Raw genomic sequence first — 27,768 nt, 5'->3', positions numbered from 1 at the left:
AGACAAGTCACACAGGAGGCTCAACATGAAGGTCAGAAGGTGCTTTATTGAAGGCTGGGGGCTCCGGAAGCCAGCAGCAGCTATAACCTGGGGACAGAGGAGAGGGTGCTGGGCTGACGGCGGGACAAGGGAGTGGCACCCGCATCCTCAACCATCCCCATTCTGAGTTCAGGTACATCTGGAGGGCTGACCCCTCCCCAGCCAGTTATGGGGCTGGGACTGGGCCCTGGTAGTGGCAGGTAGGGACCGTTGGGCAAGGTCATTTCTCTAGGTTGGGTTGCTCCAGGCCTGGTTCTGGCCAGCCTGGCAGGGGAGGGGCACCACTCACTGGATCTCGCGATAGGCCCGCTTCTCCACCAGCTTCACCTTGTACTTGCGCTTGAACCTGGACAAGGGAATTGGTTAGTGAACCACTGGCTCTGGGATAGGGAGGTGCCCATGCCCTCACCCACATAGCAGCCCCGCCCCTCACTTGGCTCTCTCCCGAGGCTCAATCATGTTTCTCCTCTGGAAGCTCTTGAACCGGTCCCGGAGGATGTTGCCCTCTGGCTGCAGACAAAGAGGGGGTGCTTAGCGGGGCCAGGCCTGACCCCTCCCTGGCAGTCCAGTCATCAGTCAAAGCCCCTCACTCCCGGGAGGTAATCCTGGCTCTGAGCTGGGGCAGGAAGGGTGTGAGGATACTGACCCCTGGCCTGCCTATGACTAGGGTTTGGGGGACTCAAGAAACAACAGGAAGTGGACCTGGCGGGTCCCTCTCTGGCTGAGTCAAGGGAGCCGTGTGCCACTTTCATGTTCCAGCAGGGAGCTGAGGTGTAAAGGCCAGGGGCCAGAGGAAAAGTACAGGTGGGCCCAAGAGAAGCATGACTGGTGAGTCCTAGAGTGGGCCAGACCACGCGGGGTCCGTGGCCCTCGTGAGGGCTGCGGCATCCTCCCCAGGCACTGGGGATCCATGGATGGTTCTGAGTGGATGGGAGACAGGATTTTGAGCTGTGGGGCAACCCCTCTGCGACTGAAGAGGAGGCCCTGGTTGGGAGAAAGGCTCCCTGAAGGTCACAGGCTCAAACAACCAACCACCCCTTCTTCACCCCTAGGCACCCCAGCTTAGAACCCTGTGCCCTCAGCCCCCAGGCGTCAGCCCACTGGCTCAGCTTGGGGGCAGCCATGATGTCGCCCACAGCCCCTAGGGGGCACGGGGAGCAAGGATGGGTATCATCACTGGGCACAGGGATGCTCCCAAGAGCCTCCCATCACCCCAGAAAGGCAAGTACCTTGAGGGTCCTGAGCGAGCCAGCGAGCTCTGAGCTGAGTTGCACGTCGATGTCGGGGGCCTGGTACCTGGCAAACACAGGGCAGGGCGCTCAGGGTCGGGGGTCCAGAGGCCTGGAGGCCAAAGGCCCCTCTTGGCCCCTCTGGGGCAGTATGGGATGGGGAGTGGGGCTTCAGGGACAGGGGACCTGGGAGGAAGAGATGGTCTCCCAGCAGGGGGGCCTAGCCTGAGCAAAGGTGGGCAGGATCTAGAGCCCGCACAGCCTTCCTGGGTCCTCCTTCTGGGCCTCACTTGAGTCGCCCCAGTCGGCGGGGCTTGTCATCCTCCAGCAGGCGCCGTGCCCGCCGCTGCTCCCGCCGCCGTGCCACCTCTGCCAGCCAGCGCGCCACCTGGGCCTTGATCCCGCGCAGCCTGAAGAGCTCTTGCTGCCGGAGCCGGGCGGCCCGCACTGCAGCCTGCTGCATCCGCTGTAGGGACAGGGCGTCAGGGTCAGTACTCCCCAGGAGGACATCGCCCCACTCAGAGTCCCCCAAGACCCCAGGTGATGACAGACCAGCTGCTCTAGCTTCTTCACAGCAGTTTCTGAAACAACTTTCCTCATCTGTATTTTTCTGTCCATGGTCCAAATCTCCCCTCCAAAATAAGTACCAGGCCCATGGGGCCTGGTCTGGTGAATCCCCTGCTGTAGTCTCAGTGCCCAGAGGGCACTGAGAAACAGGTCCCAGGTGGCAAGGCAGCTGTGAGGCTCCCAGACAGCACCCAAAGGGCAGGTTGTGGGTATGAGAATCCAGGAAAAGAGCAGGCTGCCAGAGCAGGGACAGCAAAGCTGAGTCCATAGTGCTCACCAGGGTCCGGGCGGCCTTTTCCCGACGCCGCTGCTGCTCAGTCTTCTTCTCAGTCTTCTTCTCGGTGGGCGCCAGGCAGGTGGGGACAGGTGAGGCCTCTGGTTCTCCAGCCTCTATCCCCTCATCCTGGCCCCCACCTGGCTCCTCCTCTCCATCGGACTCCTCCAGCAGCCCCTGGCACATCTCCTGGAAGGCAGACTCCTAGAAGGAGGGAGAGTGAGGGAGGTGTCAGGGGCCTGGAGGGGTAGTCTAGGTGGGGCGGACTGGGTAGAGTGGGCTCACCTGCGTGGCGGCCTGTTCCACAGTAGGCAGTGCCAGCTGCCGCTCCAGCTTTTCCGCCTCCTTCTGCCGCTGCAGCTCCACCTCATGGGCCACCAGGAGCAGGGTCTGGAGGAGCAGGGTGGGGTAAGGTCCCGCTCATCTGACCCCCCTTGCCCCCACCCCAGCACCACCTCCCACACACCTTCCCTCCCAGTGACCAGAGGGAAGCTGTTCCATTCCAGCCGTCCTGTCTGCTCTCCAGCTCACTCAGGATGGTCTGTTCCCTACACACTGGGTTTCATTTCTATGAAGCACCCAGAAAAGGCAAGTCCAGAGAAACTGGGAGTAGAAGACGGCAGCCTAAGAGTAGGGGAGATGGGAATTGGGCAGGGGGTGGTGATGACTGATGGGAAAGAAATTTTCTTTGGGGGTGATAAAAAGGTTTAAAACTTAACCATGGAGAAAGCTGCACACCAGCAGCACTGGAAACCCACCGAACTGTGCCCTGGACAGGAGGGGATTTGTATCTCTTCAAAGAAATCATGTTTGTAAATAGTTCACTATTTCCCCTTTTCCGCCTGCAACCATGAGGTTCATGTTGAACGACAGGGAGCAGACTGCCCCAGTTCCCTCTTCTCATAGCAACTTCCTCAGCCACCGGTCTCGGTGCTGATGTCCCCTCTTTCAGGAGGCCCTCCGCAGTGCGCAAGGTTGGGTGTGTCAACTTTCCTGGCTCTCCGTCCCAGGCCTGCCCACTCTAGACCACCAATGTCAGGGAACGCGTCTGTCTCCCCAACTGGATCACGAACTCCAGGGGGACACAGAGAAGTGCTGGCAAGGGCTGACTGACAGATGCCCAGGCACAGCTGAGGAGGGCCTGCATACCTGATGGTCCTCAAAGGATGGGTTGTACGAGGCTCCGGCAGGCGTCACCTCCACAGCAGGTGCCTGGGAAGGCTTGGCGTGGAGATGTGGTGGCCGCTGGAGGAAAACAAGACTAAGGTGAGATAAGGCCTAGAGCCCATGACTCAACTTCCCACAAGCTACTTGCTGACTTCCCTTGCACCCCCTGCCACCACCTGCCTGCCCTAGCACTGCTGCCCTAGGACTTTGCTTTGGGTTGTCCTCCCTTCCACTCCACACTCATTCCAGCTCTGCCCTCACGCCCTTGGGATCCTGAGGTCCCAGGGCCCTTGTGCCTTCTCCTTCACCACCCCATCTCCTCAGGAAATCCGCCTGGACCTTATCACTCTCCTTGTGAAAACCTTTAGACTAAAACTCGGATTTAGCGTTCTGCTCCCACCCCTCCACCCAGGCCTCCTCCACTTCAGAGCTCACAGCCGCTCCCACTCTCGGGGCTCTCGCCCTCCTCCCTTTGTCTCTAACTAGTACCACCAGGCTCCTCTCAGGGAGGGTTCCCGCGGACCTGACTCAGCCCTGCCCTCGTCCTTCACAGGACCAACCACAGCTCAGCTCAATGGGCCAATGCTGACATGTTTACCTACTTGTAGACTTTGACAGGAGCCCCATGGGGATGAGAAGCCCCGCCACAACCCCACTTGCTCCCTGCCACACACTCAGTGCCTAGCAGGGCGAAGAGATTTGTTATTGGTTAAATGCATGAAGTTGGACCTCAGAGTCAGCTCAAGGAAAAGAACCTACAAATAATCGAACACCAAAGCGGACAGGGTTCCTATAGAGGACTGGGGAAAATAGGGAGAACTAGGACCCAGGTGCAGTCACCACAAAGGAATGGACAAAGTCGCTGTGCTGGTACCAGGAACCCAAGCAACTACCCCTGGAGACGAGTCTCCCTGGCCTTCACACAGGCAGGCATACTGGACCCAGCCCCTCCTCACATCTCCCTTGTCCAGGGTGCCCTCTGGGCATGTCCTCACCTTCACTCCTTTCTTCTTGGTCTGCTCCAGGAAAAACGTGTCCTGGCCAGCCAGCGGTTGGTCCAGAGGATCTGTGAAGGCAGTGAGGGACAGCTGGGGCTTTCCAGTGCAGGAAGACACGGGCCCTAAAAAGCTCTCTCCCTTCTTCCTCCTTTCATAAGATGGCAACGAAACACGGGCAAGGGATGAATACTCAGACTACTGAGATGGAGCCCAGAGAGCAGAGAGGACCCCTAGGTTAAGAGGCAGGAGTAGCCCTCAGGAAAGTCCACCCAGAAATGGGGAGCACAAGTGTGAAGAAGGTGCTACTTCAAGACCAGTGACTGCACGAAATCACCTCACAGGGCACCCCCTTAGGCATCATGATTTTGTGCAGTGCACAAGTGTGCATGGCAGCCTTGTCCCCACCCCAGTGGACAGCAGGCACTCACTATCTTTGGCCCAGATGTCATAGAAGGGCCGCTCAACGGTGTCCTGGGGCCCAGGCTTGGCTTTGGCCACAGGAGGGTTGAGGAGCCAGGCCTGGGCCCTGCGCACATCCCGGGGCAGCACACCCTGCTTGGCCAGTTGCTCCCATAGCTGCTCCTTCCGTCTGAGCTTCTTGGCATTGGGGACCTGGTGTGCAAGGATGCTGGGTCGGGGAGAAGCCGACAAATGCAGTGAGGCCTGAGAAGCCACTGGCTCTTCCTGTGCTGGACCCTCACCACTTGGGCAGTTCCTCTTTCTCCTACTCCAGCCAGTAGCTTCAGAGACCATCTCCCCAGTTCTGTCTCTCTGTTTCCAGCCTCTCTCCTGAGCCCCAGACCCTGTAGCACAAGAGCCCTGGGGCCCATGCTCTGGAGTTCTCCAGGGACCTCACACACACACATCAAAATCAACTGTGCCATAAGTCCCAAGCCACTCCTCTTCCCATACCCCCATCTCAGGGACACCCTGCTGTCTACCCCATCAGCCACTCATCTCCACCCCTCCCTCAGAGGTCAGTAAGCCCTGCCTGATCAACCTCAGATTGGGGTTTTCATCACTTATCTCCTCTCCTGAGCCCCTTCTTGACGCCCCAGCCCCGTACCTACCACCCCCAACCTGCTTTTCAAAGCCCAAAGCTGACCCCATCCAAGTGACCCTCCTTCCCTAGGAATTCCTTCTGGCCAGGAAGTGGGTGGGGGCTGCTACAAAAAAGAATGGAAAGAAAGGGCAGGGATGTTGGGACACTCACTCTTTGGGGGCAGGGATTTTGGATGTGTTCTCAAGGATGAGGTCAACTCGAAGGGGTTTCTTGAGAAGCAGTGACCTCTTCTGGCTTTTGGTCCCTTTCTTATTCAGCTCTAGAGGTGGGAGAAAGAAAAGGACCTAAGGCCTCAATCACCATGCCCACTTCCGCTTCAGAGGAGTCAGCAGACCCATAACCTAGGGCAGACTTGGAGGCCCCCCAGATGAGTGAGGAAAGAGGCCTCCAAGAGAAGGACTTAGGTGCACATGCTCTGATCACCCCACCACCATCACCACACCCTTCTCCTGGATCAACTGGAAATAGCCCTGGGCCCCCCACCGTGGAGGGAGGTCCAAGGCCCTGCCCACCAGAGGCTTCCAGACAAAACAGGACAACGATCCCAGAACTAGTAACACTAAGGAGGAAGACAGCAGGTGGTCAGGCACTGAGGCCTGGGGACGGCCACACAGCTGGACTAGTTCAGCTAGTCTCAGCCTAGCAGTTGAAAGCAAGACACCTAGGGCAAAACACAGGAGAGGATCGATATCCACCCATCTGCTGTCATCTCGTAGGGGTGACTTTGCTCCTCTATGCTTTCCAGTAGGAGGGTGCCATGCACACTGCTGCCTACCTCCCAGGGTGGTGGGTTAATGTCATTATTTTAAGGGCACAAAACAATCTCTATTCTTCAATAATTTTTATTTTCCTTAAAGCTAAAATAGAATCTGTAAGCTGCCCAAAGAGACTTTCTATTGGCCAACATAGGCCTTAACTATCCTCTCACTGCTCACCAGGGCAGGTTCCCAACTTTATATTCACAAGTATTTCAGATTTAATAATTTGTGTGAGAGCCATCTTCTTAATTAACATGCTTTACCTGCTCACCCAGTCTCCTATGCCTCAAAGCAGGTGCCTTCTTCCTGCTCACTGAAACAGGGGCTCTCATTTTCATTAGAACAGACCCCTTGACTGATTTCAGACAAGCTAGTTAAGCTTGTCCTGCTGATAAGAAGCTTCCCATTTTGCTCTGGTTTATGTGCTCTAGTTTGTGTTAAAGATCCTCCTATCAAATGTTTGTTTCCAAGTCATTTCACTAATGCAGATCTTCTGGGAGGCCCAAAGTGGGCCATCATTGCCACGCACCACCACCAAAGCCCTTCCTCACCTTTTTTCTTGGGGCCTGTGTCCACGAAGAAGAGTTTTTCATCAGGAGCCTCTGACACCAAGCCACTGGGAGATGGAAATGCAGAATGTCAGTCAAAGACGTCGCAGAGTGAGCGGGTTTAACCTCTCTGGGCCCAAGATCACTCGTTTGCCCGAAGTTGAAATTTATTTTTTTTTTTTAAAGATTTATTTATCCATACAAGCACTGGGTACAGTCAGAAGCGCGGGAGGGTGAGAGAATTCACCAGAGCCAGAGCGGGGAACAGATCAGGCAGACTGACGAAGAAGTACACTGCTGAGGGGAGCAGCGGGCGCCGCAGGAGAGGTCTGCGCGCCCAGTGAGACCCTCGCCCGGAGGCCGGGGATCGAACCGGCGCCGCAGAGGCTGCGGGCAGCTTCGCAGCCCAGCGCTCAACCGCTGCGCCACCGGGGAGACCCCGAAGTTCACATTTAAACGGACCTCCTGCACTTTTATCTGCTAAGCCTGATTACCCCACCAGTCCCTCCAGCCTCCCACCCAGGGCCCCCAGTCCCCCCGGAAATCCCCCTAGGCACACTCAGCCTCGTACCCAGCCACACAGACCGGGGGTCCCACTCCCGGAAGTCCCGCCCCACGCACCCGCTCGTGCGCTCCTGCAGCCGTACGTCCTCCAGGTACTGGTCGACCTCCAGCCCCAGCGGCTCCTGAGCGAGCCGCCGCCAGCCCCGCTTCTTATTTCTTGGGCCTTGCCGCCGCCGCCTCAGCCCCGGGTCCACCGAAGTGGGCCGTAGCCCCAGAAAGCCGGAGTCGGCCTCGCTTTTTGAGGCGCGCCTGCGGCCACCACCACCACTGCCCGCCGCCATTTTGTCAAAGGAAGTGTGAGGTCGTGCGTCACCCGAAAGCCCATTTCGGACTTGCCGGAGCAGCTCCCCCGCCCTCTCCCGGGACCGACTTCCGGTGGACGCCATCTTGGTAAAGTAGGCGGCGCGGCGAAGGGGCGGGGAGGCCGCCGTCGTGGGTGAGGGCCGAAGGCTCCTCCCTGAGGTTCAGATTAGTGGCGGCTTTGATTTGTAGGTTCTCGGCTGTAGCCCCAGGCAAACTCCCTTTTCCGGCCGTCCAAGAATATCTTTCCTTAATGTAAGTTTTAATGGTGACTTTTATTATTCGCTGATTATTTTTTCCATTCTTTACGAGAAAGGTCAGTTGTCGTTGGTGGATTCAGCACAAGACAAGTTTACATCTCAGAATATGCCAATCCTGTTATCTTGGAGATCAACAAGCTTTCGGAATGTGGAGCTTGCAAGCACAGAACGTGATAGGCGGGGAATGTTAGAAACATTCACTGTGTTAGAACGCGCGACCCAGATTCAGAGTTGTTCGTCTTTGGGCAAACTACTTGTCTGTGCCTCAGTTTCCGCGTCTTAAAATAAGGATAATGGCACTGCCGCTTCGCAGGTTATTCTGACGATTAAATGAGATAGTATTTTTTAAAAAGAGATTTATTTATTGATGCATACAAGAATTGGGGTATAGGCCAGAGGCGCGGGTGTGTGTGTGGGAGGATTCACCAGAGACAGAGCGGGGAACAGAACAGGCAGATGTACTGAAATACTCCCTGAATACTGTACTGAAATACTGCTGAGGGGAGCAGCGGGCCAGTCAGGAAGGGTCTGCTGCGCCATGTGGGTCAGCTCCCTGGTCGGGGATCGAACTCGTGTTGCAGAGGCTGCAGAGAGCCTCATAGGTTGCGACTTAACCCCTTGCGCCACCAGGGAGGCCCGAGATAGTATGTTTATATAAAGCGCCTAAGATTGTGCCCCGACATCGAAATGTTAGCTCGTATTGCGGCCTCGTGTCCCCAAACTTTATCTTTGAACCAGCTGGTCTTGCCATTGACAAATAAGGAAGGAACCCAGGCCCTTGCCTGGCAACCATCCATAGGGACCCAGGACCTCATGCAGGCTATTCTCCACTGAAAGGGGCAAAAAAGGCGCCGAGAGGGAAGGCGCCACGCGGAACTCAGCCGGATGCTGGCGCAGGGGATCAGTGACCTGCGCTGGAGACCTGAGCTGGGGCCACTTTGGACAGGGGATTCGGCGCGGGCCAGCCTGGCTACGAGCGTCCGCCAGGGGGAGCCGGGAGCCGTGAACACCGGGGCGCGTGGGCGGGCTTGCACGCAGCCAGCTTGTCCCCCTAGCTTGTCCCTGGGCGCCGCGGGTGTGGTCCCGCGTGTGCGTCCGTGCGAAAGCGCAGGGGCTTCGCCACAGAGCGGAGGCCGAATCCCCTGGGCGTGAGCCTGCACACACAGGGCGGTCCTCTTTGGCAGCGTTCCCTCCTCCCCTCAAGGAGCCCCTTTGTCTGTCGTGTTAACGAGTCGAGAGTGACATGCCCAGGTTGTGGGGGTGTACGCTGGGGCGCACGCACGCACACACACACACATACACACCACACACTCAACAGGGCTTGGTTCCCAGACCACCCCCACTACCCTCCCCCCCAGAAGGGAGGGAGGGATGTCCCAGAGGGAGGGCCCCAGGGTGACTTTTCTTTGGAAAATATGTCGGTCTGGCCCCCAGCCCAGGCCTGAGTCATCAAGCCCCGTTGCTTTGAGTCATGGCCTCCACACCGCTCTTGAGCGCTTGGAGGGGACCCCCCACCTCTGGTCCTGCCCAGGGCTCCCCTTCCCTAAGGGGTGGGGAGGAAAAGCGATTCCCCCTCCCCCCAACACACACGCGCGCGTGCACACACACACACACACACACACACCCATCCCAAGACAGCCTGACTCCCTCGTGGAAAGAAGCCATGACTTTATTTGCTATTATGTTCACAGACCCCCTCCCAATCAGGGGGCAGGGGTGATAGTGCATGTGGGAATCCCAGAGGGCATCCTACTGTAGGGGGGGCATTATCCCCACCTATTTCACTCTTCACCATTTTTCCCATGGGGTCCCCCACCAGGGTTAAGCACTGATATGAACGCAGGAAAAGTGTGTAGAGGTGCGCAGTCTCGTTAGGGGTGGGGGAAGGGTTGTAGCACCAAGGACCCTCCCCCGACAAAATCCCTGAAAAGGGGACCCATACAGCCCTGGGGCCTATATATCTTGGAGGGGGCCACTTAAATGTGGCCCCATGGTGGGCAGACAGGCTGCGTCCTAGCAGTCTAAAATAGACCACCAGCTGGGGGAACTCTTGGGGAGGGATGGTGAGGCTGGACTTTCAATCCCCTGCAGGTGGGTGGGAACTGAATACCTGAAAGTGGGTACAAGTCTGTAGGAGCAAAGATGAAAGGGACATTTAAAGAGAGGGGTGTTCTCAGAACAAGAGGCTGAAAAGGGAAACCCTTGAGGAAGTAGGAGATTTTGTCTCCCCTTTGCGTGCCCTAATGGTCCCAAAGCCTGAGGACATGATGGAGTGGGGACTCCTTGCTGGCTGGGTAACAGGAAGTGGAGCAGAGGGGCCAGGGCAGTCTGTTAGTCATTTCAACTAGGTGGCTTCTCCCTCATGGAGAGAGACAAGGGGTCCTCCCCAGATCAGGGATCCGACTGGGTGTGTTTATGCACGTGTGTGTGTGTGTATGCGTGTGTATGTCCTCTCCTAAGAATGTCAGCTCCATAAGGGCAGATATTTTTATCTGTTTTGCTCTCTGTTGTCATCTCCAGTGCCTGGAATGAGGCCCGGAACATAGTAGGTATTCAATAAATACTGAATGAACCATGCATGGTTGGTTGGATGACTGTATGTCAGGGTGTTAGTGCCAGTGTAGTGTGCCCGAGTGTATGTGAGGGTAGAGGTGTGAAGGGCAGGCAAGGAAGCCTTGCCTCTCCCCTGCCCCCCCCCCCCCTTGGCTGTGGCTGCTAGGGAGACCCCTGTCTTTACAGCTGGGCAGGATAGGCAGGCAGGGTGTGTGCAGGCCAGATGGGGGGGGGGGTGTGTGTGCAGCTGACAAGAGCTGGGGAGCCACAGCAGGACAAATAGGAGGGAGGGAGGGCTGGCAGGCAACAGCTGGCTCACTCAGCAGATCCCTTATGACGTCGTTTGGAGGGTGGCACAAGACGGCGGGGCAGGTTGGTGGGCAACCCGTGGCCCTCAAGCTTGGACTCAATGAGGTGGCTGGCCAGGGCAAACTCCTCGTCGTCCAGCATGCCATCCCGGTCGACGTCACTCAGCTTCCAGATGCGCCCCAGAACTGAGTTGGGCAGCTTGGTGCCCACCATCCAGGTCTTGGCCTTGGTGCCACTCAGCTTGCCATCAGCGGGGGCCAGGTTGTAGAAAATCTCATCATATTTGGACTTGTCCTTGGTCACCACCCACTCAGCCTCATCATCTGAGCCCTCGCCGTCCTCCATGACCTCGTCGGGTCCCCGCTCCACAAAGGGGCCCATGTGGGTGCCCTCGAAAGCACCACCCTGCACGCCCACCTCTGTGCTCTCCAGCTCCTCCTGCCGCAGCAGGGGCATAAGCTTGGCAATGTCGTGTGTCAGCATCTCATCCAGCGCCTCCAGCAGCTTTGGCTTCAGTGAGTGGAACTTGGTGAAGTCATACGCCATCAGCATGTCCTGTTGGGGAGCAGGTGGGTGGGAGGGGATGGGGGCACCAAAAAGTCAGGGAGCACCATCCAGAGGCCCTCTAGACCTACCTGGATGCTCAAATTGGCAGCCACTTACTGACAGCTCAAAGGCTGCTGAGTATCTCAGCACTATATCCTCCCACTTGAATGACTGTCCCTCAGAAGCCACTTGGGTGACAGGGTCTCAGATGTCCTCCCCCTGTGCCAGTCCTACCCCCAGATTCTTTGGACCACAGGGACCTTTCTAAAGTCTCCCGTACTGGGAGGGACACAGCATTTTCCAAACTAATCCACATTAATTTCTCGAGCAAGGCCTAGAGGCCCACCCATCCTGATCTAAATAGGGCCAGGGACATGATGGTGACAAGGAGGGACCATTCCTGGGCTAGACTGCCCAGGTTTTAGCCCAGCTCTGCCATTTGCGGTCACCCCTCCCACCTGCATCTTCTGGCAGTCAGGGAAGTCCCCAGGAGATATGTGATGTTCCAGTTGGATCTTAGCAAAGATGACAGGCAACTTGAGGATCAGCTGCTTCTTCTTGTTCTCCTTCCCAAACACAGAGGGCATCTCCTTCTTCAGGTAGCTAATGATGTAGGCATGAACCTGCAGGAGGAATGGGAGGAGCCCGTTTACCGTCACCTGGGGAGGCCACTTAAGCACAAGTGGCTGGCCCTATCTATGCCCAGAGCTTCTAATCTCAGGGGGGTGCTGAGGCTTTGCATTTCTAACAGGTACAGGTGAGCTGCTGCTGCTGCTGATAGGAAAACACCACTCTGTGACGTGCCCCCCACTTAACACCCAGGGGCTCAGCCCAGGTTGAGCTCCTCAGCCCCTCCTGAACTTTAAACCACTCTCCAAGTTGTCCACCCCCAGTCCCTGTACCAGCCAGGGCCTCTCCCTGGAACTCAAAGAGCCTGGTCGACATTCCTAGACAGCTTCCTGGTAAGACGCCCTCAATGGAATTTGGGGCCAGCCCCCTGGGCTGGGTCACCCTCAGCTGTGGCCATCTTGGGAAACAGCACCCCCACCTCTCCCTACTCAGCTGGGGCCAGAAATCTGGAAATCATTCTGGCCTTGATTCTCCTCACTCCTCACTGCACTAGCCAGTTCAGCAATCTGTTCCCCTTTGCTTCCTCATGGCTCCCCTACTTCTCCATTTCTCTCCATTTCAGTTGCCCTCCTCCCGAAGCCAGCTGCTCCCATCTTTAACCTGGAGAGACACACCAGTCACTGCACCGGTCTCCTGGTGTCTCCTCTTGCCTCAGTAAAGCAGCAGCCAGAGGGTTTGGGGGGGTTTTGCTTTTAGGACAAAAACCAAACTCCAAGACACTATTCCAGAGTCTCAATTTGATTATTCAAATTCAAAATCCATACCACCAGACCCTACAGCAGCAATTCTCAAAGTGTGATCCAAGGAACCCCAGGGAGTTCCTAAGACCCTTTCAGGGATTTGAATGATCAAAACTATTTTAATAATATTAGGAATGAGCTATTTTTTTTTTTTTTTTACTCTCATTTTCTCCTGAGTAGACTGGCACGATTCTTCAAGGCTGCAAGATCTTAAAGGCTCCAAAATGTGGGGGATATTGCAACTGGGTGATAATGCAGGAACAGAGGTGCGAATCCAGTTGTACCCCGACAACAGACATGAAAGAGTAGTAAAACAGAAAAGTAGGGCCACTGTCCTCTCTAATTTTTTTGCAGGGGAGGCATTTGGAAAATGATTTTCATAAAACAGTTTTCTTAGGTTAACCTTAGGTTTATGGTTATTTTAAATGATCCTGTACTGCTAATTATTTTTTTTTAAGATTTATGAATGCAAGAACTGGGCTGTAGGCCAGAGGTGCAGGGGGTGAGAGGATTTGCCAGACATAGAGCAGGAAGCAGAACAGGCAGATCTACTGAAATACACTGCTGAGGGGAGCTGCGGGTGAGACAGGAGAGGTCTGCTGAGTCATGTGGGTCAGCTCCCTGGCTGGGATCAAACTCATGCCTCAGTGGCTGGCTGAGACTTTAACCCCTGTGCCACCAGGGAGGCCCTGTGCTACTAATTATTACTGATACTTATTCATGAGTGTAAATTAACATTATCAATAACTGACAACCTTTCTAATAAATATGCCTCATTACTCCTTAATGACGATGTAATAATTCATTTGTTCATTAATAGGAGATATAGAAATATGGAATATTTTCTGTTTTATTTTCTAATATCTCCAAATAGGCAAGCCATCTACAGTCAGGTGTAGATCAACAACCAGGACTTGCTCTGAGAAATGTGTCATGCACGCATGGGATAGTCACCAACCCAGACCATACAGCCTTCTATATACTAGGTAGATAGAGTCCCCATAGTTGTTATGTGGTGCACAAGTATACATAAAAACTCTTTTTGGTCCCCAGTAATTTTTAAGAGTGTAAAGAGGTCTTGAGACCCAAAGGTTTGTGGACCCCACTGCTCTCTGTGATTTGGCTCCTGTAGCTACACCCATCTCTGTTTCAGCCCACTCACTGCTACAGCTTCCTCACTATCTTCCTTGTTTTACCAGCATGCCAGCCTTTTCCCACCTCAGGGCCTTTGCACATGCCACTCTCTGCCTGGACTTCTGCCCTGGTCTCCCTTCAGCTGGTTTCCTCAGTTTTTCCCAAAAGCTATTCTATGGGAAGAAGGTGCCCACCACGGAATTTTATTGTTTTGCTCACATTTATCACAATCTGTCATTATTTTTTCTGTTGGTTTACTTATTCTGTCTCCTTCCATCAAAGTGTGAGTTGCAAGAGGCCTGGGATCTTATCTGTTCCCAGTGTTCTCAATGTTAGCACAATATACACAGCACTCAAGAAGTATTTGTGGAATAAGCCTATGCGCTTGGGCCATGATTTCATAAATATATAAAAAAAAAAAACCAGAATTATGCATTCATGTATGTATGCTATTTTTTAAAATAGGAAGCCCAATAATTAAATGTATATGCTTAAATAAAAATAGAATATATGTGGGAAAAAGTCATAAGGGACTACTCATGAGGCTTGCCTCCAGGGAAATGAACTTGAGTTGGAGCCAGGAGTGGGAGGGAGCATGTTTGGCAGAGTTTGAAAGCGTTACCATGACACAGCCTTACATGTTCAACTGAAAACATATCAACCTTCATTTAATGAATCATAGGTTGAGAATCTTAAAAATTTTGGTGGCCCCTGTCTGGTTCTGAATCCTCATTTCCTCCCACTCTATCACCCTCCCTAGGCACCGTATTCATGTGTATTTCTGCCTCAGGGCCTTTACACTTGCTGTTCCCTCTGCCTGGTTTGATCTTCCCCAGATGACCACTCAGCTCACCCCTTCCTCTCCCCTTCCCCAGAGTTTTTTGTTCAAATATTGCCCCCTCCAGGAGATACTCCCTGACATCCCTAAAATAGTCCCTTACCATTCACCCCTTCCTTTGCTTCATTCTGTTTTATGATCTTTTTCACACACAATGTATTATAATTTGTTCAACAATCACTTCCCCGTTGGAAAGTAATTTAAAAAAAAAAAAAAGAAATTTGAGGGCCTCCCTGTTGGCACAGGGGTTAAAGTGTCAGCGCTATCAAGCTGTTGCCAGCCACTGCAGTCTGAGTTCAAGCCCCATCCAAGGAGCTGACCCACATGGCACAACAGACCTCTCCTGTCTCACCTGCTGCTCCCCTCAGCAGTGTATTTCAGTAGATTCGCCTGTTCTGCTCCCCACTCTGTCTCTAGTGACTCCTCTCAACCACTCCCGCCCCCCACCTCTGACCTACACCCCAGTTCTTGTAGGCATAAATTAAAAAAAAAAAATCTTAAAAAAAAAGGAAACAATATGGTTTGTTCCCTTGCGATATCCCCAGGGTCTAGCACAGTAGGCGAACATGTTGTTCATAACTGCCCCACAAATGTCTTTGAGCCACGCCAGGGAAGTTTGGCATGAAGGCTCAGGGCATCTGGGCCTCTTTAGAAGCATAAGCTCCCCAAGAATTTGGCGTCAAGTTATCAACTCTTTCTAACAGCTGTCACTTCCGCCAAAGGGCAGAGCCATACGACTCATCCACACAGACGGGGAAACTGAGGCACAAAGTGGGCAGTTACCAAGAGTCCTTGGTACCATTGGGAGAAAACAGGAGGAGCGGAGGTATAAGGTGTGAGCTGTTATGTGATGACAGTATGTGACCAAAGGTGGCAGAATCGTAGATGGAGGATGAGGGAGTGTCGCACGGCTGGCGGAAGGGTAGCGAGGCTTGGGCATGGGGGGAGCCAAGGATGGAACCTCGAGAAGGGGAAGGCGTGGCCTGGCGGTCTAAGGGACCAATCACATTAGGGGTGTGGCCAGGCTGATAGGTGGGGGCTGGGGGAGCAAGCCAATGGTGTGGGAGGGCGGGGCCCATGGCCCGCTGCTCTGGGACCCTGAAGAGGAGAGGCGGGAGAGCTCTGATGGCTTTTCCAGAGAGGAAGCGGGGGAAGGTGCCAGGAAGAGATAAGGTGGGAGGGTGGGGTGAGCCGGGGCTCGGGTCCCGGACTCTGGGGCTTGTACGGGTTTCCGGAGCCGCCTCCTGCCTGGCGGGGGCACCAGGTGTCCAGGCGTCCCCGCCCTTCGGTCCTGTAGCCTTGGGCTCCAGCTCCCCTTCCACCCCCAGGCCGAGAAGTCTTTGGGGGCACAAGGGCCAACCTGGGGGAGGCTGAGAGAGAGGGAGGGAGACAGAGATCGAGGGAAGATGGGAAAGAGAGAGACTCAATGAATGAATAGGAGAGAGGAAGAATTAGAGAAAGAATAAGAGAAATTACATATATACATACATATACATGTATGTATATATGTAATTTCTCTTTCTTATTCTTATTTCTTATTCTTATACATACATATACATGTATGTATATACATTCAGAGAGAGAAAGACAGCAAAGGAGAGAGACAAACAAAAACAGAAAGATGGTCCAGAGCCCTGGGCAGAGGAGGAGAGAAAGGTTTGGAGCAGCCGCCCCAGTTCAAGCCAGGCGGCTCCCTCCCAAGGAGGATTCCTGGGGTGGGGGTGGGGGCTGTGACTCACCCCCTCTTGGCTGCTCCTTAAACCAACACCTCAGGCTCCTCCACCCCCCATAACCTTGTTGGCCTCCCTGCCTGCCTGGCTTCCTGCCCCACCTCCACCCTGGCAGCCTCCCCTCAGAATGTTCCATTTGGCCTCCAAAATCACTCTTAGACCAGTGTTCTCCTCCCTCTCCCCAAAGCCCAGTCCTCATCCAGGCTTTTCCCTGGTCTCCAGTCCCAGTCTTACCACACTGGTAGCTAGAGTTTGCTGCTGTCCTTCCCCTGCTTTGAACATTTCTGTGGCTCCCCAAGCAAAGTTTAAGTTGCTGGCCACAGCCCCAAGGCCCTGGGTGGCTTGACTCCCACCCACCAGTTGGGCCTCAGATTTAGTTACTCTGACTTTGGGTTCAGCACCCACATCTTCCCTCTTCTAACTGGCCATGTTCGAATCTCCAATCTATGCACTTGCTGGTCTCACTATCTAGACTCCCTCCCCCTCCTTGTTCTCCACATCCTTGCATCTCCGCCTCCTCCAAGAAGCTTTCCTCTATTGCCCCTCAGTTCCCCAGTCCCTGCCCTGACCATGCTGGGATACTGCTGTCTGGAGATGGGTGTGTCTCCTCTTTTGGGTGGCATTGGTCACTGCTGTGTGCTCAGTGCCACCTGACATCAGGCCAGGCACAAAAAGTAGTTGATGAATGTGAGTGTTTGTTCGGTGTCACTTGTTCAATAAATATTTACTGAGCAGGCACTGGGGACATAGCAGCAAACACATTCAGACAAAGATCCCCCATTCTGTGTCATTTAGTGCAATTGGAGGAGACAGGCAGTAAATATAGAAACCTGATGAAGGCACAGATAACACACGACTACACGAAAGCTTGGCTAACTACGCCAGGGTAAAGCAGGACTCCCATGGGGGGAGTATATTCATTAAAAAGAAGGGCAGTGGGCCTCCCTGGTGGTGCAAGGGAGTAAGTTGCAGCACTATGAAGCTATCCGCAACCACTGCAGCAAGAGTTCAATCCCCAGCCAGGGAGCTGACCCATATGGCGCAGCAGACCTCGCCTGTCTCGCCCGCTGCTCCCCTCAGCAGTGTATTTCAGTAGATCTGCCTGTTCTGCTCCCCACTCTGTCTCTGGTGAATCCTCTCACCCCCCCCCATATATCTGGCCTGTACCCCAGCTCTTGTATGAATAAATAAAAAATAAATAAATCTTTAAAAAAAAAAGGGCAGAGAGGCCCTCCTGAGAGCTGACATTGAATGAAGACTTGGAGGAGGAGTGAGCCATGTGACAGCAGGTGGAGGGCAGGAGAGGAGGGACGTTTCTAGCAGGAGCAGGATGTGCAAAGGCCCTGCAGTAGGAGTGGTTAGGCCAATGTGATGAAAGTCAGTGACTAGCAGTAGAGGAAGATGGAGGAAAGGCAAGTGCTGCCCTGGCCTCCCCACCCCTACTGCTGCTTATCCACCCCTCCACCACCACCCCCACTCACCCGCACCAGTCTGGCCCTCTTCACCAGGTCATTGAGCTTGCGCAGGGCGGCATGGCGGGGCAAGCCCTGGATGTCGCGGAAGAGGTCCTGTTCCTCAAGCTCGAAGAGGCGCCGGTTGTCCGGCACAAGGAGTGGCTGGGACCAGAAGGAGCCTATGTAGACACGCAGCACCTCAGGCGTGCCCACCACTTTGCCCAGTGCCCACATGAGCGCCCCATAGACACGCATCAGCTGCTGTGTCTCCACCATGTCAGCCTTGTTGAGCACCACACGGATCTTGTCCTCGTAGCCCCGCAGGGCACCAATAGCCTCTGAGAACTCATCGGAGATCTCCAGCTTGTGCGCATCGAAGAGAAGGATGATTAGATCCACACGTTCAGCAAACCAGCGCAGCACCGCGGGGAAGTCATAGCCTGAGGGCAAGGGGCAGGGGCACAAGGGGCAGAGGTCAGCGCCCTATGCCCCAGCCATTCTGCCACATCCATTACCTTGGATTGGTATTGGATGGTACAGATGTTCAGGTTGTTAACTATCAAAATCCATGTCTGTGCAAAATAATGGAGTTTATCCTATTGCTCCCAGAATTTCCTCCATCACGATGTCCCCAGTCCCTCAAGTCATTTGGCTACAGGGACAATCACCTCCTCCCACCTTCAGTCATTCATTAGGCAGACGTGAGGGGAGTACACTGGCATGGATGGACGGGGTGTTAAAATACTCAAGTGTTTCCTAGCAGACTTACTATGCTTCAGTGGACTTCCCAGTCCCCAAAGTGGCTCTCTCGCCCCCAGTTTTCCCCCGGATCCATCAGATCTCTCCACAGACCAGCAACTACAGCGTTCATATGGCCCTCGCTATGCTGCTGCTATAGCAGATGTTAAATAATTTCAATTTACTTAACAGTATTTACGGAGAGCCTTCTGTATGCCAGGTCCTGTCTTGGGCACTGGGAATACCACAAGGAATACATAGGCAAGGTCCCTGCCTTCAGGGAGCACCCAGCCCAATAGTTGACTCCTGGGCTCATTCATTCATTCATTCATCGCTTTCACCATTCATTTCCTCACTCACTCATTCACTCATGCTGTTCCATCCTTTGCACATTCACCTATTCATTCATGAACAAGCAATGGTTGGCAAAGCAGAGGTGAGGTTAACATCCTGTCAGGAAGACTTGGGTTTGAATCCCAGCTCTGTTCCCATTTGCGGTGTGACCTTCGGCCAGTAGATAACCTCTCTGAACCTGTTTCCTCTTCTGTGAAACAGGTTCACATATGATAGTAGGAAATCACAATAGGACCTACCTCATGGGACTGTTGTGAGATAAGAACATGCGTATTAGTTATCATGTGTGCCAGGTACTGTGAGAGCATCATTCAAGAGCCAGCCCCATAATCACCTGCCCTGTGTTTTTTACCAGGCTTGCAGTCCACTAGGGACCAGACCCATTACCGGAGTGGTCAGGCTGGGCTGTGTGGGAAGAGAGCCCAGTGAGCTGAGGGAGCCCAGAGAGGACACCCGTTCCAGCCTGGGGGTTGGTCAGGGAGGGCTTCCTGGAGGAGGCACTGCAGAGGGGCAACCTGGAGGATGACTTAATGGACAGAGCAGGGGCAACCTGGAGGATGACTTAATGGACAGAGCAGGGAATTGTGGCTGATTCATCTGAGGTCACTTCCTGCTCTCCCTGATAGAGTCTTCAAAACAAGCCCAGGAAGAATTTTTATGATTCCCATTTCCCAAATGAGGAAACTGAGGCACAGAGAGGTAAAGGAGTTACTCAAGACTCACAAGTAGGAGGTGATAGAGCTGGAGCCCCATGGGCATCCACACTCAGCTGGAGAGTGGGGCCTGGGCCAAGAAGGAAGCAGGCTCCTTGCAGCCTCTGGGGACTGGATGGAACGGGGTGGGGGACATTGTTTGGGGGGAGGAAAGACCAGGTCACCGCAGGGTCAGCAGCTGGGTTCCCACCTCCCCCTCCCATGTCTACACAAACACACACACTGCCCGGATTTGGAAAGTGTGTCTCATGGGGCAGAGAGGGAAGGGGGAGGGAGGTTGAGTCAGTGTGGGAATGGGAGACGTGGCAGAGAGGAGCCAGGGACTTCCAGCACGACTCACACAGGACTAATTTCAACCTCAGGGCAACTCTGGGGTTGAGAGATCATTATTTCCACTGCATAGATGAAGAAATTGAGGCATGGACAGGCTCAGTAGCTTGCCCGAGGCCCCACCACGCTATAATCACACAGTCACCCTCGTTCATAGAGCTTACACACCACGGCAGCCACGCAGCCCACCAATGCACTCATACTCATGCACGCACACCCGCAAGGTCCATCACAACCACACACTACAAGATTCAGGCACCCAGACACAACCTTGCACACCATCTGGGAGCTGCACTGCTATTCATGGCCACACAACTGCAAAGACACAGTGAGACCCACACAGAGGAACAGATCACAGAGGCCCCTGGCACACTGCCACCCACAGAGACAAGATCACACACAGTAGTACATACGCAAGCACACGGTGGCGTAGGAGCTACACACATGCACTCACGCACCATCCAGCTGGTCCTCCACAGCTGCATCGTACACTATGAAGACACTGCACCCTCCCACTATCCTGGGGCATTGCCCCAGGAACTCCCTCCAGACAGGTCGGCTCCCCCTCAGGCAGGCAAGACATTTCACACTACAACTGCATAGAAACGTAATCACATACACCATCCCACGGCCTCACACCATCCTTCAGAGCCTTACAAAGTCACATCCAGCCGACGTCACTAGATCAGACACTCTCTCTCTCTCTTCTTCTGCTTCCTCAACCCCACTGCCAGGGAAGAAGACCCTCCCTTCTCTACTCTCACCTCCTCCCCACAGTCTTTGGGCCCCCAGCCGGCATCCATACTCTGACTTGAAGATGCTGCGCCTCCCACCATCCTGGGGCAAGATAGTGGGACAGGTTGTCTCCCCCTCAGGCAGGGAAGACTCCCCTCTCCTGAAGCTGCAGCCTTTTTCCCAGGGTGAAAATGGGCTGCACATGCACCGCCAGGCCAACGTCGGGGACATGGCAACCCTCCAGCCCTTGCCTGTGTTCTGCCCGGGGCCCAGTCTTCAGTCCCCTCTGCCCCACACTGCAGCCTCCTTTGCCCCAATTCCCTGGCCTCCCAGGCTAGTTGGGGCGGGACTGAAGTGTGGGGTAGGGGTGGGGACTGGGCTCCCTTGGAGGCCCCGCTGGAATTCACCCCCCCCCCCCCCCCCCCCCCGCTGCTCCCCCTGCACAGCTGTTTATAAATTCCAGGCTGGCCTTGGCCCCCACCCAGATTCTCCCTCCCAGCCCCTTCCCTGCCCCATCTGTGGCCCAGACCAGGAGTCAGGAGCTTACTGGGGCCCAGGGGCTCCCTGCCTGCTGGGCCTCCCCCTGGGTCTCCCTTATCTCTCTATTGCTGCCTCGCCTTCCAGATCTCTTTGTGCCTCTCTCTGACTCTGTATATCTGTTTTCTTGCTTGCTTGATCCTTCTATCCTTCCACCCGCCCAGACATGCAGCTGCTACAGCCTGTGAACACGTGTTCACCCATTGGCCTCCCCCACCCTCAACGACGTGTGCCAACATGGAGAAATCACAGCCTTCCACCAGCTCACTTCTGCTACCCAGCCAGCTCAGGCCCTGTGACGCAGGCTCAAGTCCTAGCAGAGACTCTGGGGGCCTCCTCCCCCAGCCCCTCCCCCTTCAGACCCAGGAGTCCAGATGACCCTCAGCCCCCTCACTCAGACCAGAATCCTGGCCTTACTCACCACGGCTCACTCTCTGTTTAGCGCCTGACAGGATGCCTGGGGTGTCGATGATGCTAATGCTCTCCAGGACCTGATTGGGGAGGTGAGCGCACATGAACCTGGATAGAGGGAAGGGCAGGGGTCAGGGTAGGGCAGGAGAAGAGGACATGTAAGAAGAGATATCAGGCCTTAGAGGGTACCACAAGGGAAACTTTAAAGAGAAGAGGAAGAGCAGGAGCAAGAATAAAAAGCATGAAAACGTAAGAGCTGATGCCTACGGAGCCCTCCCTGTGTGCCAGGTGCTGCCCCAGGCTTCTCTGTAATGATTCATTTAGTCCTCGTGACAACTTTATAGGGTGGGGACAATGGTCATCCCCATTTTCCAGATGCAGATCAGAGAGGTTAGGTCATATGCCCAAAGCCACCCAGCTAGATAGCTGTTAAACCCAGATAAACTGGCTCCATGGGCTGAGGGGGTGAATCAGGGAGAGGAAAGAGAATTGGGGCTGAAAAGAAGAGAAACATAGATAGACTTGGGGGTCAAGATGGGGCCAGGGAGGGGAAGATACACCCCAGCTCTGTCGGCTGCACACCTGTTGAGAAAGGTGTTCCCGAAGGGATTGAGTTTGCGGAAGGGCTTTTCAGGGTCCACCACAAGGGCGTTGCCAGGCACAGTGCCCTCAGTGTCACCATGCATCACGGCCACGAAGCAGTCGGTGGTGGGCTCAGGCCCCACACGGGAGCCAGGCACCTCTTGTTCCAGTAGGTACTGGATGAAGCTGGTCTTGCCGGTGCTGTACTGGCCAGCCACCAGCACCATGGGCTTGCCGTCGAAGTCGGCATCCTCCAGGGCTGGTGAATGGAAAGCCCCAAAGCGATAATGCTCCTCCAGGGGCAGTAGCTTGGAGCGGTACAGCTCCTTGAGGGAGGAGGTCACCGTGCGGATGGCCTCGGGGTGCTGGCCCCGAATCCCGCTCTTCTTCAGCCAGCTGAACATTGTGGGCTCACACGCTGCTGCCCGCTGGGCTTGCCAAGGAAGATGTGCAGGGGAAGAGAAACCTGCCTGTAGGAAGAGAGGGTGTTGATGAAGGACTGCCTATAGGAGGAGGAGAAGGAAGGAGGTGAAATAGTCTAGGAGTCCAGACCCCAGCCCCTCCTCCCTAAGGCCCAGGAGTCCAGACCCCCAGGCCCTCCTCCCTCAGACCCAGGGATGGCAGCAGGGGTGGAGGAAGGAGAGCAGAGAGATGTGGTTGCTGGCAGGAGTTGACGTTTCAAAGAGGAAGAAAGTGATTCATTTTCCAGTGGGAGGAAGAGAAAGAGACTAAGGGTGGAATGAATGAAGATAAGGGATTGATGGTAGAAGACCAAGGGATAGGCAAAGAGCAGGATGCAGAAGCTGCCTGGAAGAGTATCTCCCATCATCCTTCTCCATGTCCATCATTTCACAAAAATCACTCCCTGTGGCAGAAGCAATGGACCCAGAAATAGGCCAGACACCGGCCCCCACCTACTCAGAGCCCCCAATGAGGAGAGGACCCAGGTTCTAAATAGTCAATGATCTGGCAAATACTAGGAGGCAAATGCTAGGAGGTCAAGTTGTGGGCATGGGAGGGGGCCGTGATGAACTCATCCCAGGATCAGCAAAGCACAGGGATTAGCTGACCTTTGAGCTGCTCCCCACAGAGAGGGCAATACAAGGGTGCTCAGGCAGAAAAGCTGGTGGGTGCCAAGACCTGAAGCTACAAAACAGCTGTGCCACACATAGTGGTGGGAGGGGTTGCCAGCAAGCGCACAGGTCGTGAGGGACCTGTGAATGATAAGTCAACCCAATCTCATTATCAGTCTTGTAAGCTTAGGCTGTTAACATCCTCACTTTGCAGACAAGGGCATGGAGGCTCAGGTGGTTGGCATAACTGGCATGAAATCAATAGATAGAAGCTCTCAAGCTGGGGCTCTTTAGAGCCTGGGTCCTATCACAAGTGGAAGAGTTAGGGGAGAAACAAGTGCCCACCCAGTAGCACTGAGACCCCAGGGCCAGCCTGTTGTCTCTGTTCCCTCATCAGCCTCAATGGTTCCCTGTAGGACCTGTACTGATGCCCCCTTTTTCATTCCTGCTGTCAGTTATTTGGTCTTCGCTCTCTCACCCACCCTCAATTTGATCAGTGTTAAGCAGATGTTCTGGCTTTGCCACTCTTCCGAAAGAGCCAGCTTTTGGTCAGACTAGAGCCTTGAAAAACCATTCTCCACTCAAAGAATCCAGGGCTTCTTGGAGAAATGGCTGATTCCAGGCCTGGGGCAGGGAAAGAACAAGTGAGCCTGAATCAGCTGGTGGGCAAGGGGGCAGAGATCAGGGGGGCAAGTCACAGGGACACCAGGCCCCGTGTGCAGAGGCTTCCTACTGGCCAAGGATGGGGCAATTCAAAATTCATGTAATCATGTAATTCAAAACAGGGGAAAGATATGGGGGAGAAGCAGACACAAATGAAGAGCCAGAGAGGTAAAAGAGAGAGAGGAGCAGTGGTGTCCTAGGCAGGGAAGATTCTGGGGGACCTCTCTGGAAGGACACCTGGATGGCTGGACAAGCTATGGGGTTGGTGAGGTGGGAAAGGAGCTCTTCAGTGGCTGGAGGGCCCCAGAGGGGTAGAGATGGATGAGGGGATGGGAGGCACCCCCTGCAGAGATGGTCTACCCTGGCTGAGGGGATGGGATAGTAGGAGAGACTGAGGGAAAGGTGCGGGAACAGGACTGGGACATAGGAAAGACGGAAGGGACAGGAGAGGAGAATGGTGAACACTGTTACAGACTGGATGGGGCTGGGGCAGTTTTGAGGCACTGGGGACCCTGGGAGACTGTTATGCCCTGAGGGATTTGGGACTGAGGGTCCCCGCGGATGGGAGTTGGGATGTGGCAACTGCGATGGGGGCCACTCACCGCTGGAGCGCGCAGGCGACTGGACCAGGCGGGCGGGCGGGGGTCCCGCGGGGATCCGAGACCACCGCGGAGCGGCCTGTGCTCGCGGTCCCGTCCGGAGCAGTCTGAGCTGGGTGGGGCCGGGAGCCGGGAGGAGGGTAGAGAGAGGTGGGAGGAACGGGGAGGGGGGCGGGACGAAGCACCCCCTCCCTCCCCAAACCTGGTGCACAGCCTCTGTCGCCCCCTGGTGGCAGTGAGTCTTGGCGCGGCGGGAGAGCGCGCAGACTTCCAGTAGCGAGTTCAAATTCCATCTCCACCTTGAGCGTTGGGTTGTTTCCCCATCTATGTCTCCCTTCTTAACGGGACTAATAGCAACAAGAACAACATTATTGTTATTATTATTATTACTAAAAACTTAAGCGAATTCAAGGCATCTGCTCAAACACGGCTCATAAGGCCCTACACATGCCCTGCCCTCAGCTACCTCTCCCCCTCTTGGCTCCAGTCACACTGGCCTCCTCACTATTCCTCAAACACCCCAACAACCTTCCAACCCCAGGGCCTTTGCACTCATTCCCTCCACATGGGTTGCTTTCATTCTCCTTCCTCCTTTCCTTCAGGACCCTGCTCAAATGTCACCTCCTCAAAGAAGTCCTCCTTGATTTCCCTACCAAATGCAGTACCCACCATTATCACTACTTTCTTTTTCTTTTTCTTTTTTAAAGATTTATTTTATTTTATTTTATTTATTTATACAAGCACTGGGTACAGTCAGAAGCGCGGGAGGGTGAGAGAATTCACCAGAGCCAGAGTGGGGAGCAGAGCAGGCAGGAGGACCGAAGCACACTGCTGAGGGGAGCAGCGGGCGGCAGGAGAGGTCTGCGCGCCATGTGGGATCCTCCTCTGGTGGCCGGGGAGCAGCCAGGGATCGAATCAGCGCTGCAGAGGCTGCGGGCAGCTTCGCAACCCAGCGCTCAACCACTGAGCCACCGGGGACACTACTTTATTTTTCTTCCCACTTTTTATCCCCTGCTTCACAGACTGTCTGACTCACAAAGCAGGAGCCCCGCCATGGCGGGGGTGGAGGGGGTTGTCTGACAGGGTGGTGGGTTCCCTGCTGTGTCCCCTGCCCAGCACAGAGCCTGACACATTGAAGATGCTAGGCCAAATCATCTCTAATGTCCCCAGGCACTTCCTTTGTGCAGGCTCGTAACATGTATCAGTTCTGCTGAATTCTCAGACTATCCCTGAGACCAGGTTTTGTTATTCCTATTTTACAGTTAAGACAACTGCGTCCCGAAGAACTCAATTCCGAAAACCCAGAGGCTCGGGGCTCAGTGCTGTACTTCGACCAGAGCAGGTACTCTTCAATGTCACCTCTTATAACTCAGGTCTAGAGTTGCGTTTCTCAGCAGATCCCTGTACTTCTGGGGTTCATAGCACACAAGACCTTGAGTCCAATGCCAATCCTGTTCCTTGCTTGCTAGAGAACCCCAAGGAAGTGACTAGGCCTCTCCAAGCCTGTTTCTCCTCCTGTAAAATGGGATTTTGTGCTTGTTTCTCAGGACTTGGATCTTTGCTCAAATGGCACCTCCTCATAGAGGCTAACCCTAACTCCCCCACCCCTCCAGTCCTGTCCCCAGTCCTAAGCTCATGCTCCTCCTTAGCACTTATCGTCATTGGCCAGAATTTAGATGTTACTTATTTTTAACCTCCTCCTTCTGAAGCATGTCAGCTCCCCAAAGGCAGGGCTTGGGTCTGTTTTGTTCACTATTGCAGCTTCACTGCCTAGAACAGTGCCTGGCACACAGCAGGAGGTCGGGAAATATTTCATTGCTTGGATGCATTAACGCCCATAATTTGATTGCTGAACGTGTTCTAAAATTGATCATGGTGACAGTCACACTCTTCTGCGAATAGACCAAGAGCAGTTGAATGGTACATTTAAAATGGGCAGGTGGCTCAAGGAATCGCTTAGTGCAACTAATCTATAAGACAGATGCTGCTTAATGATGGGAGCAAGGTGTCACTAGGTGATTTCATCATTGTGAGAATGTCATAGAGTGTGATGACACATACCTACATGGGACAGCCCCCTACACAGCTGGGCTGGATGGAGCCATCTCCAGGGACCACCGTGCTCCTCTGAGGACCAAAACATCATTATGTGTACATGGCTATATATATATAAAACACACAATTAATATATTAACACATTTGATCAATGTATACATTATAAATTAATATAATATATAATGGTGTATTATATATAATACAGTATTATGTAATATATAAAATGGCATATACAATATACATAATTATAATATGTATATAATATAACCAAGTATAATATACACTGCATTACATAATGGTATATATAATAGCATATGTGCATGTGTATAAATATATCTTAAATATATGTATATTAATAAGAGGCCTGGAATTTGTGACGAGGAACAGCACGGGGCCTATTCTGAGAGTTTGACAAGGATCCTTTCTCCCTTTCCCCTAAGAAATGAGATCCTCTTATGAGCGCTGCTATTTTGAATCCTACTTTCCAGATGGAAATCGAGAGGAAATGGAGGCACAGGGAAGTCAAGTCTTGCAGCCCACTGCGTGGAAGATCGAGGCATGAGCCGGGTTGCCTGATGACGGTGACCCAGGGCTTTCCAGCCTGCCATTTCTGGGCCCATGAACTTGGATGGGGCAAAAATATGCCTTCCAGGTGACTCAGGTGTGGGACACCTGACCCTAGAGACTCTCACTCAGCTGCTTATAAGATCTAGGAGTGGGTGGCTGAGAAGTTTGGTGGAAAGGCTAACATTTTAGGAGCCAAGGTCCACTTTGGTCTTCCCTCAGGGGTGAGGCAAGAACAAGGGGGCTGTCTCTGGCTCCTGTTGCCACTTGCTGTTGCCCCCACCCTAATCCTCCCTGGAAACTGGGCATGCAGAGGTGAAGACCTTAGGCTCTGTATTCAGACCGCCCAGTTCACTTGCCACTTACTGCATCCCTCAGGATCTCGGTTTTCTCACCTGAAAATGGGGTGATCTCAGGCCTCCCCGGTGGCGCAGTGGTTGAGCGCTGGGTTGCGAAGCTGCCCGCAGCCTCTGCAGCGCTGGTTTGTTCCCCGGCTGCTCCCCGGCCACCAGAGGAGGGTCCCACATGGCGCGCAGACCTCTCCTGCCGCCTGCTGCTCCCCTCAGCAGTGTACTTCGGTCCCTCTGCCTGCTCTGCTCCCCGCTCTGGCTCTGGTGAATTCTCTCACCCTCCTGCGCTTCTGACTGTACCCAGTGCATGTATAAATAAATAAATAAATAAATAAATAAATAAATAAATAAATAAATAAATAA

General features: G+C 54.0%; 2 protein-coding genes, 1 long non-coding RNA gene and 1 other non-coding gene across 6 annotated transcripts; 1 reads left to right on the top strand and 3 right to left on the bottom strand.

The window, feature by feature from the left end:
- NOP53 (NOP53 ribosome biogenesis factor) lies at positions 1 to 7,509 on the bottom strand. 2 transcript variants are annotated; one of them, XM_037516873.2, is made up of 13 exons: positions 7,265 to 7,509; positions 6,647 to 6,711; positions 5,488 to 5,596; positions 4,703 to 4,902; positions 4,272 to 4,342; positions 3,259 to 3,354; positions 2,395 to 2,499; positions 2,113 to 2,313; positions 1,559 to 1,734; positions 1,269 to 1,335; positions 473 to 549; positions 329 to 385; positions 1 to 87 (listed from the first exon to the last, which is right to left on the bottom strand). In XM_037516873.2, exons 1-13 carry the CDS (start codon positions 7,486 to 7,488, stop codon positions 81 to 83), a joined length of 1,455 nt encoding a protein of 484 aa, XP_037372770.1. In that variant the 5' UTR covers positions 7,489 to 7,509; the 3' UTR covers positions 1 to 80. The 2 variants fall into 2 exon arrangements, with proteins under 2 accessions (XP_037372770.1, XP_037372771.1); XM_037516874.2 differs by lacking the exon at positions 1 to 87 and having other exon boundaries at positions 325 to 385.
- Positions 1,113 to 1,222, bottom strand: LOC119250559 (small nucleolar RNA SNORD23). Its single transcript, XR_005126307.1, has one exon. It is a non-coding gene; the product is annotated as a small nucleolar RNA SNORD23 (small nucleolar RNA).
- LOC129146094 (uncharacterized) lies at positions 7,473 to 27,543 on the top strand. Of its 2 annotated transcripts, none has more exons than XR_008552557.1 (3): positions 7,473 to 7,762; positions 25,699 to 25,778; positions 26,980 to 27,543. It is a non-coding gene; the product is annotated as an uncharacterized LOC129146094 (long non-coding RNA). The 2 variants fall into 2 exon arrangements; XR_008552556.1 differs by having other exon boundaries at positions 26,932 to 27,543.
- Positions 9,393 to 24,541, bottom strand: EHD2 (EH domain containing 2). The gene is made up of 6 exons (XM_037516871.2): positions 24,440 to 24,541; positions 22,102 to 22,571; positions 21,530 to 21,627; positions 17,729 to 18,141; positions 11,634 to 11,798; positions 9,393 to 11,184 (listed from the first exon to the last, which is right to left on the bottom strand). The coding sequence occupies exons 2-6, from the start codon at positions 22,503 to 22,505 to the stop codon at positions 10,636 to 10,638; spliced, it is 1,629 nt and encodes a 542-aa protein (XP_037372768.1). The 5' UTR covers positions 22,506 to 22,571; positions 24,440 to 24,541; the 3' UTR covers positions 9,393 to 10,635.
- Positions 27,544 to 27,768: the final 225 nt, after the last annotated feature.

This window comes from Talpa occidentalis, unplaced genomic scaffold (genome assembly GCF_014898055.3).
Source record: "Talpa occidentalis isolate TD23 unplaced genomic scaffold, MPIMG_talOcc4v2.1 talOcc4.17, whole genome shotgun sequence".
Classification (NCBI taxonomy): Eukaryota; Metazoa; Chordata; class Mammalia; order Eulipotyphla; family Talpidae; genus Talpa; species Talpa occidentalis.
The sequence above is the reverse complement of the archived record's forward strand: the minus strand, read 5'-3'. Positions and strand labels throughout refer to the sequence as shown.

What these genes read in the sequence shown, in the direction of transcription:
- NOP53 (XM_037516873.2), bottom strand. Translation starts at nt 7,488, where the DNA reads ATGGCGGCGGGCAGTGGTGGTGGTGGCCGCAGGCGCGCCTCAAAAAGC. An exon ending in GCTCGCTCAGGACCCTCAAG is followed by an intron (nt 550 to 1,268) that starts GTACTTGCCTTT and finishes CTTTGTCTGCAG; the next exon opens with CCAGAGGGCAACATCCTCCG. An exon ending in GAGCCTCGGGAGAGAGCCAA is followed by an intron (nt 386 to 472) that starts GTGAGGGGCGGG and finishes TCCCTTGTCCAG; the next exon opens with GTTCAAGCGCAAGTACAAGG.
- EHD2 (XM_037516871.2), bottom strand. Translation starts at nt 22,505, where the DNA reads ATGTTCAGCTGGCTGAAGAAGAGCGGGATTCGGGGCCAGCACCCCGAG. An exon ending in GGGAACACCTTTCTCAACAG is followed by an intron (nt 21,628 to 22,101) that starts GTGTGCAGCCGA and finishes CCCTCTATCCAG; the next exon opens with GTTCATGTGCGCTCACCTCC. An exon ending in TAAACAGAGAGTGAGCCGTG is followed by an intron (nt 18,142 to 21,529) that starts GTGAGTAAGGCC and finishes CCTTGCCCTCAG; the next exon opens with GCTATGACTTCCCCGCGGTG.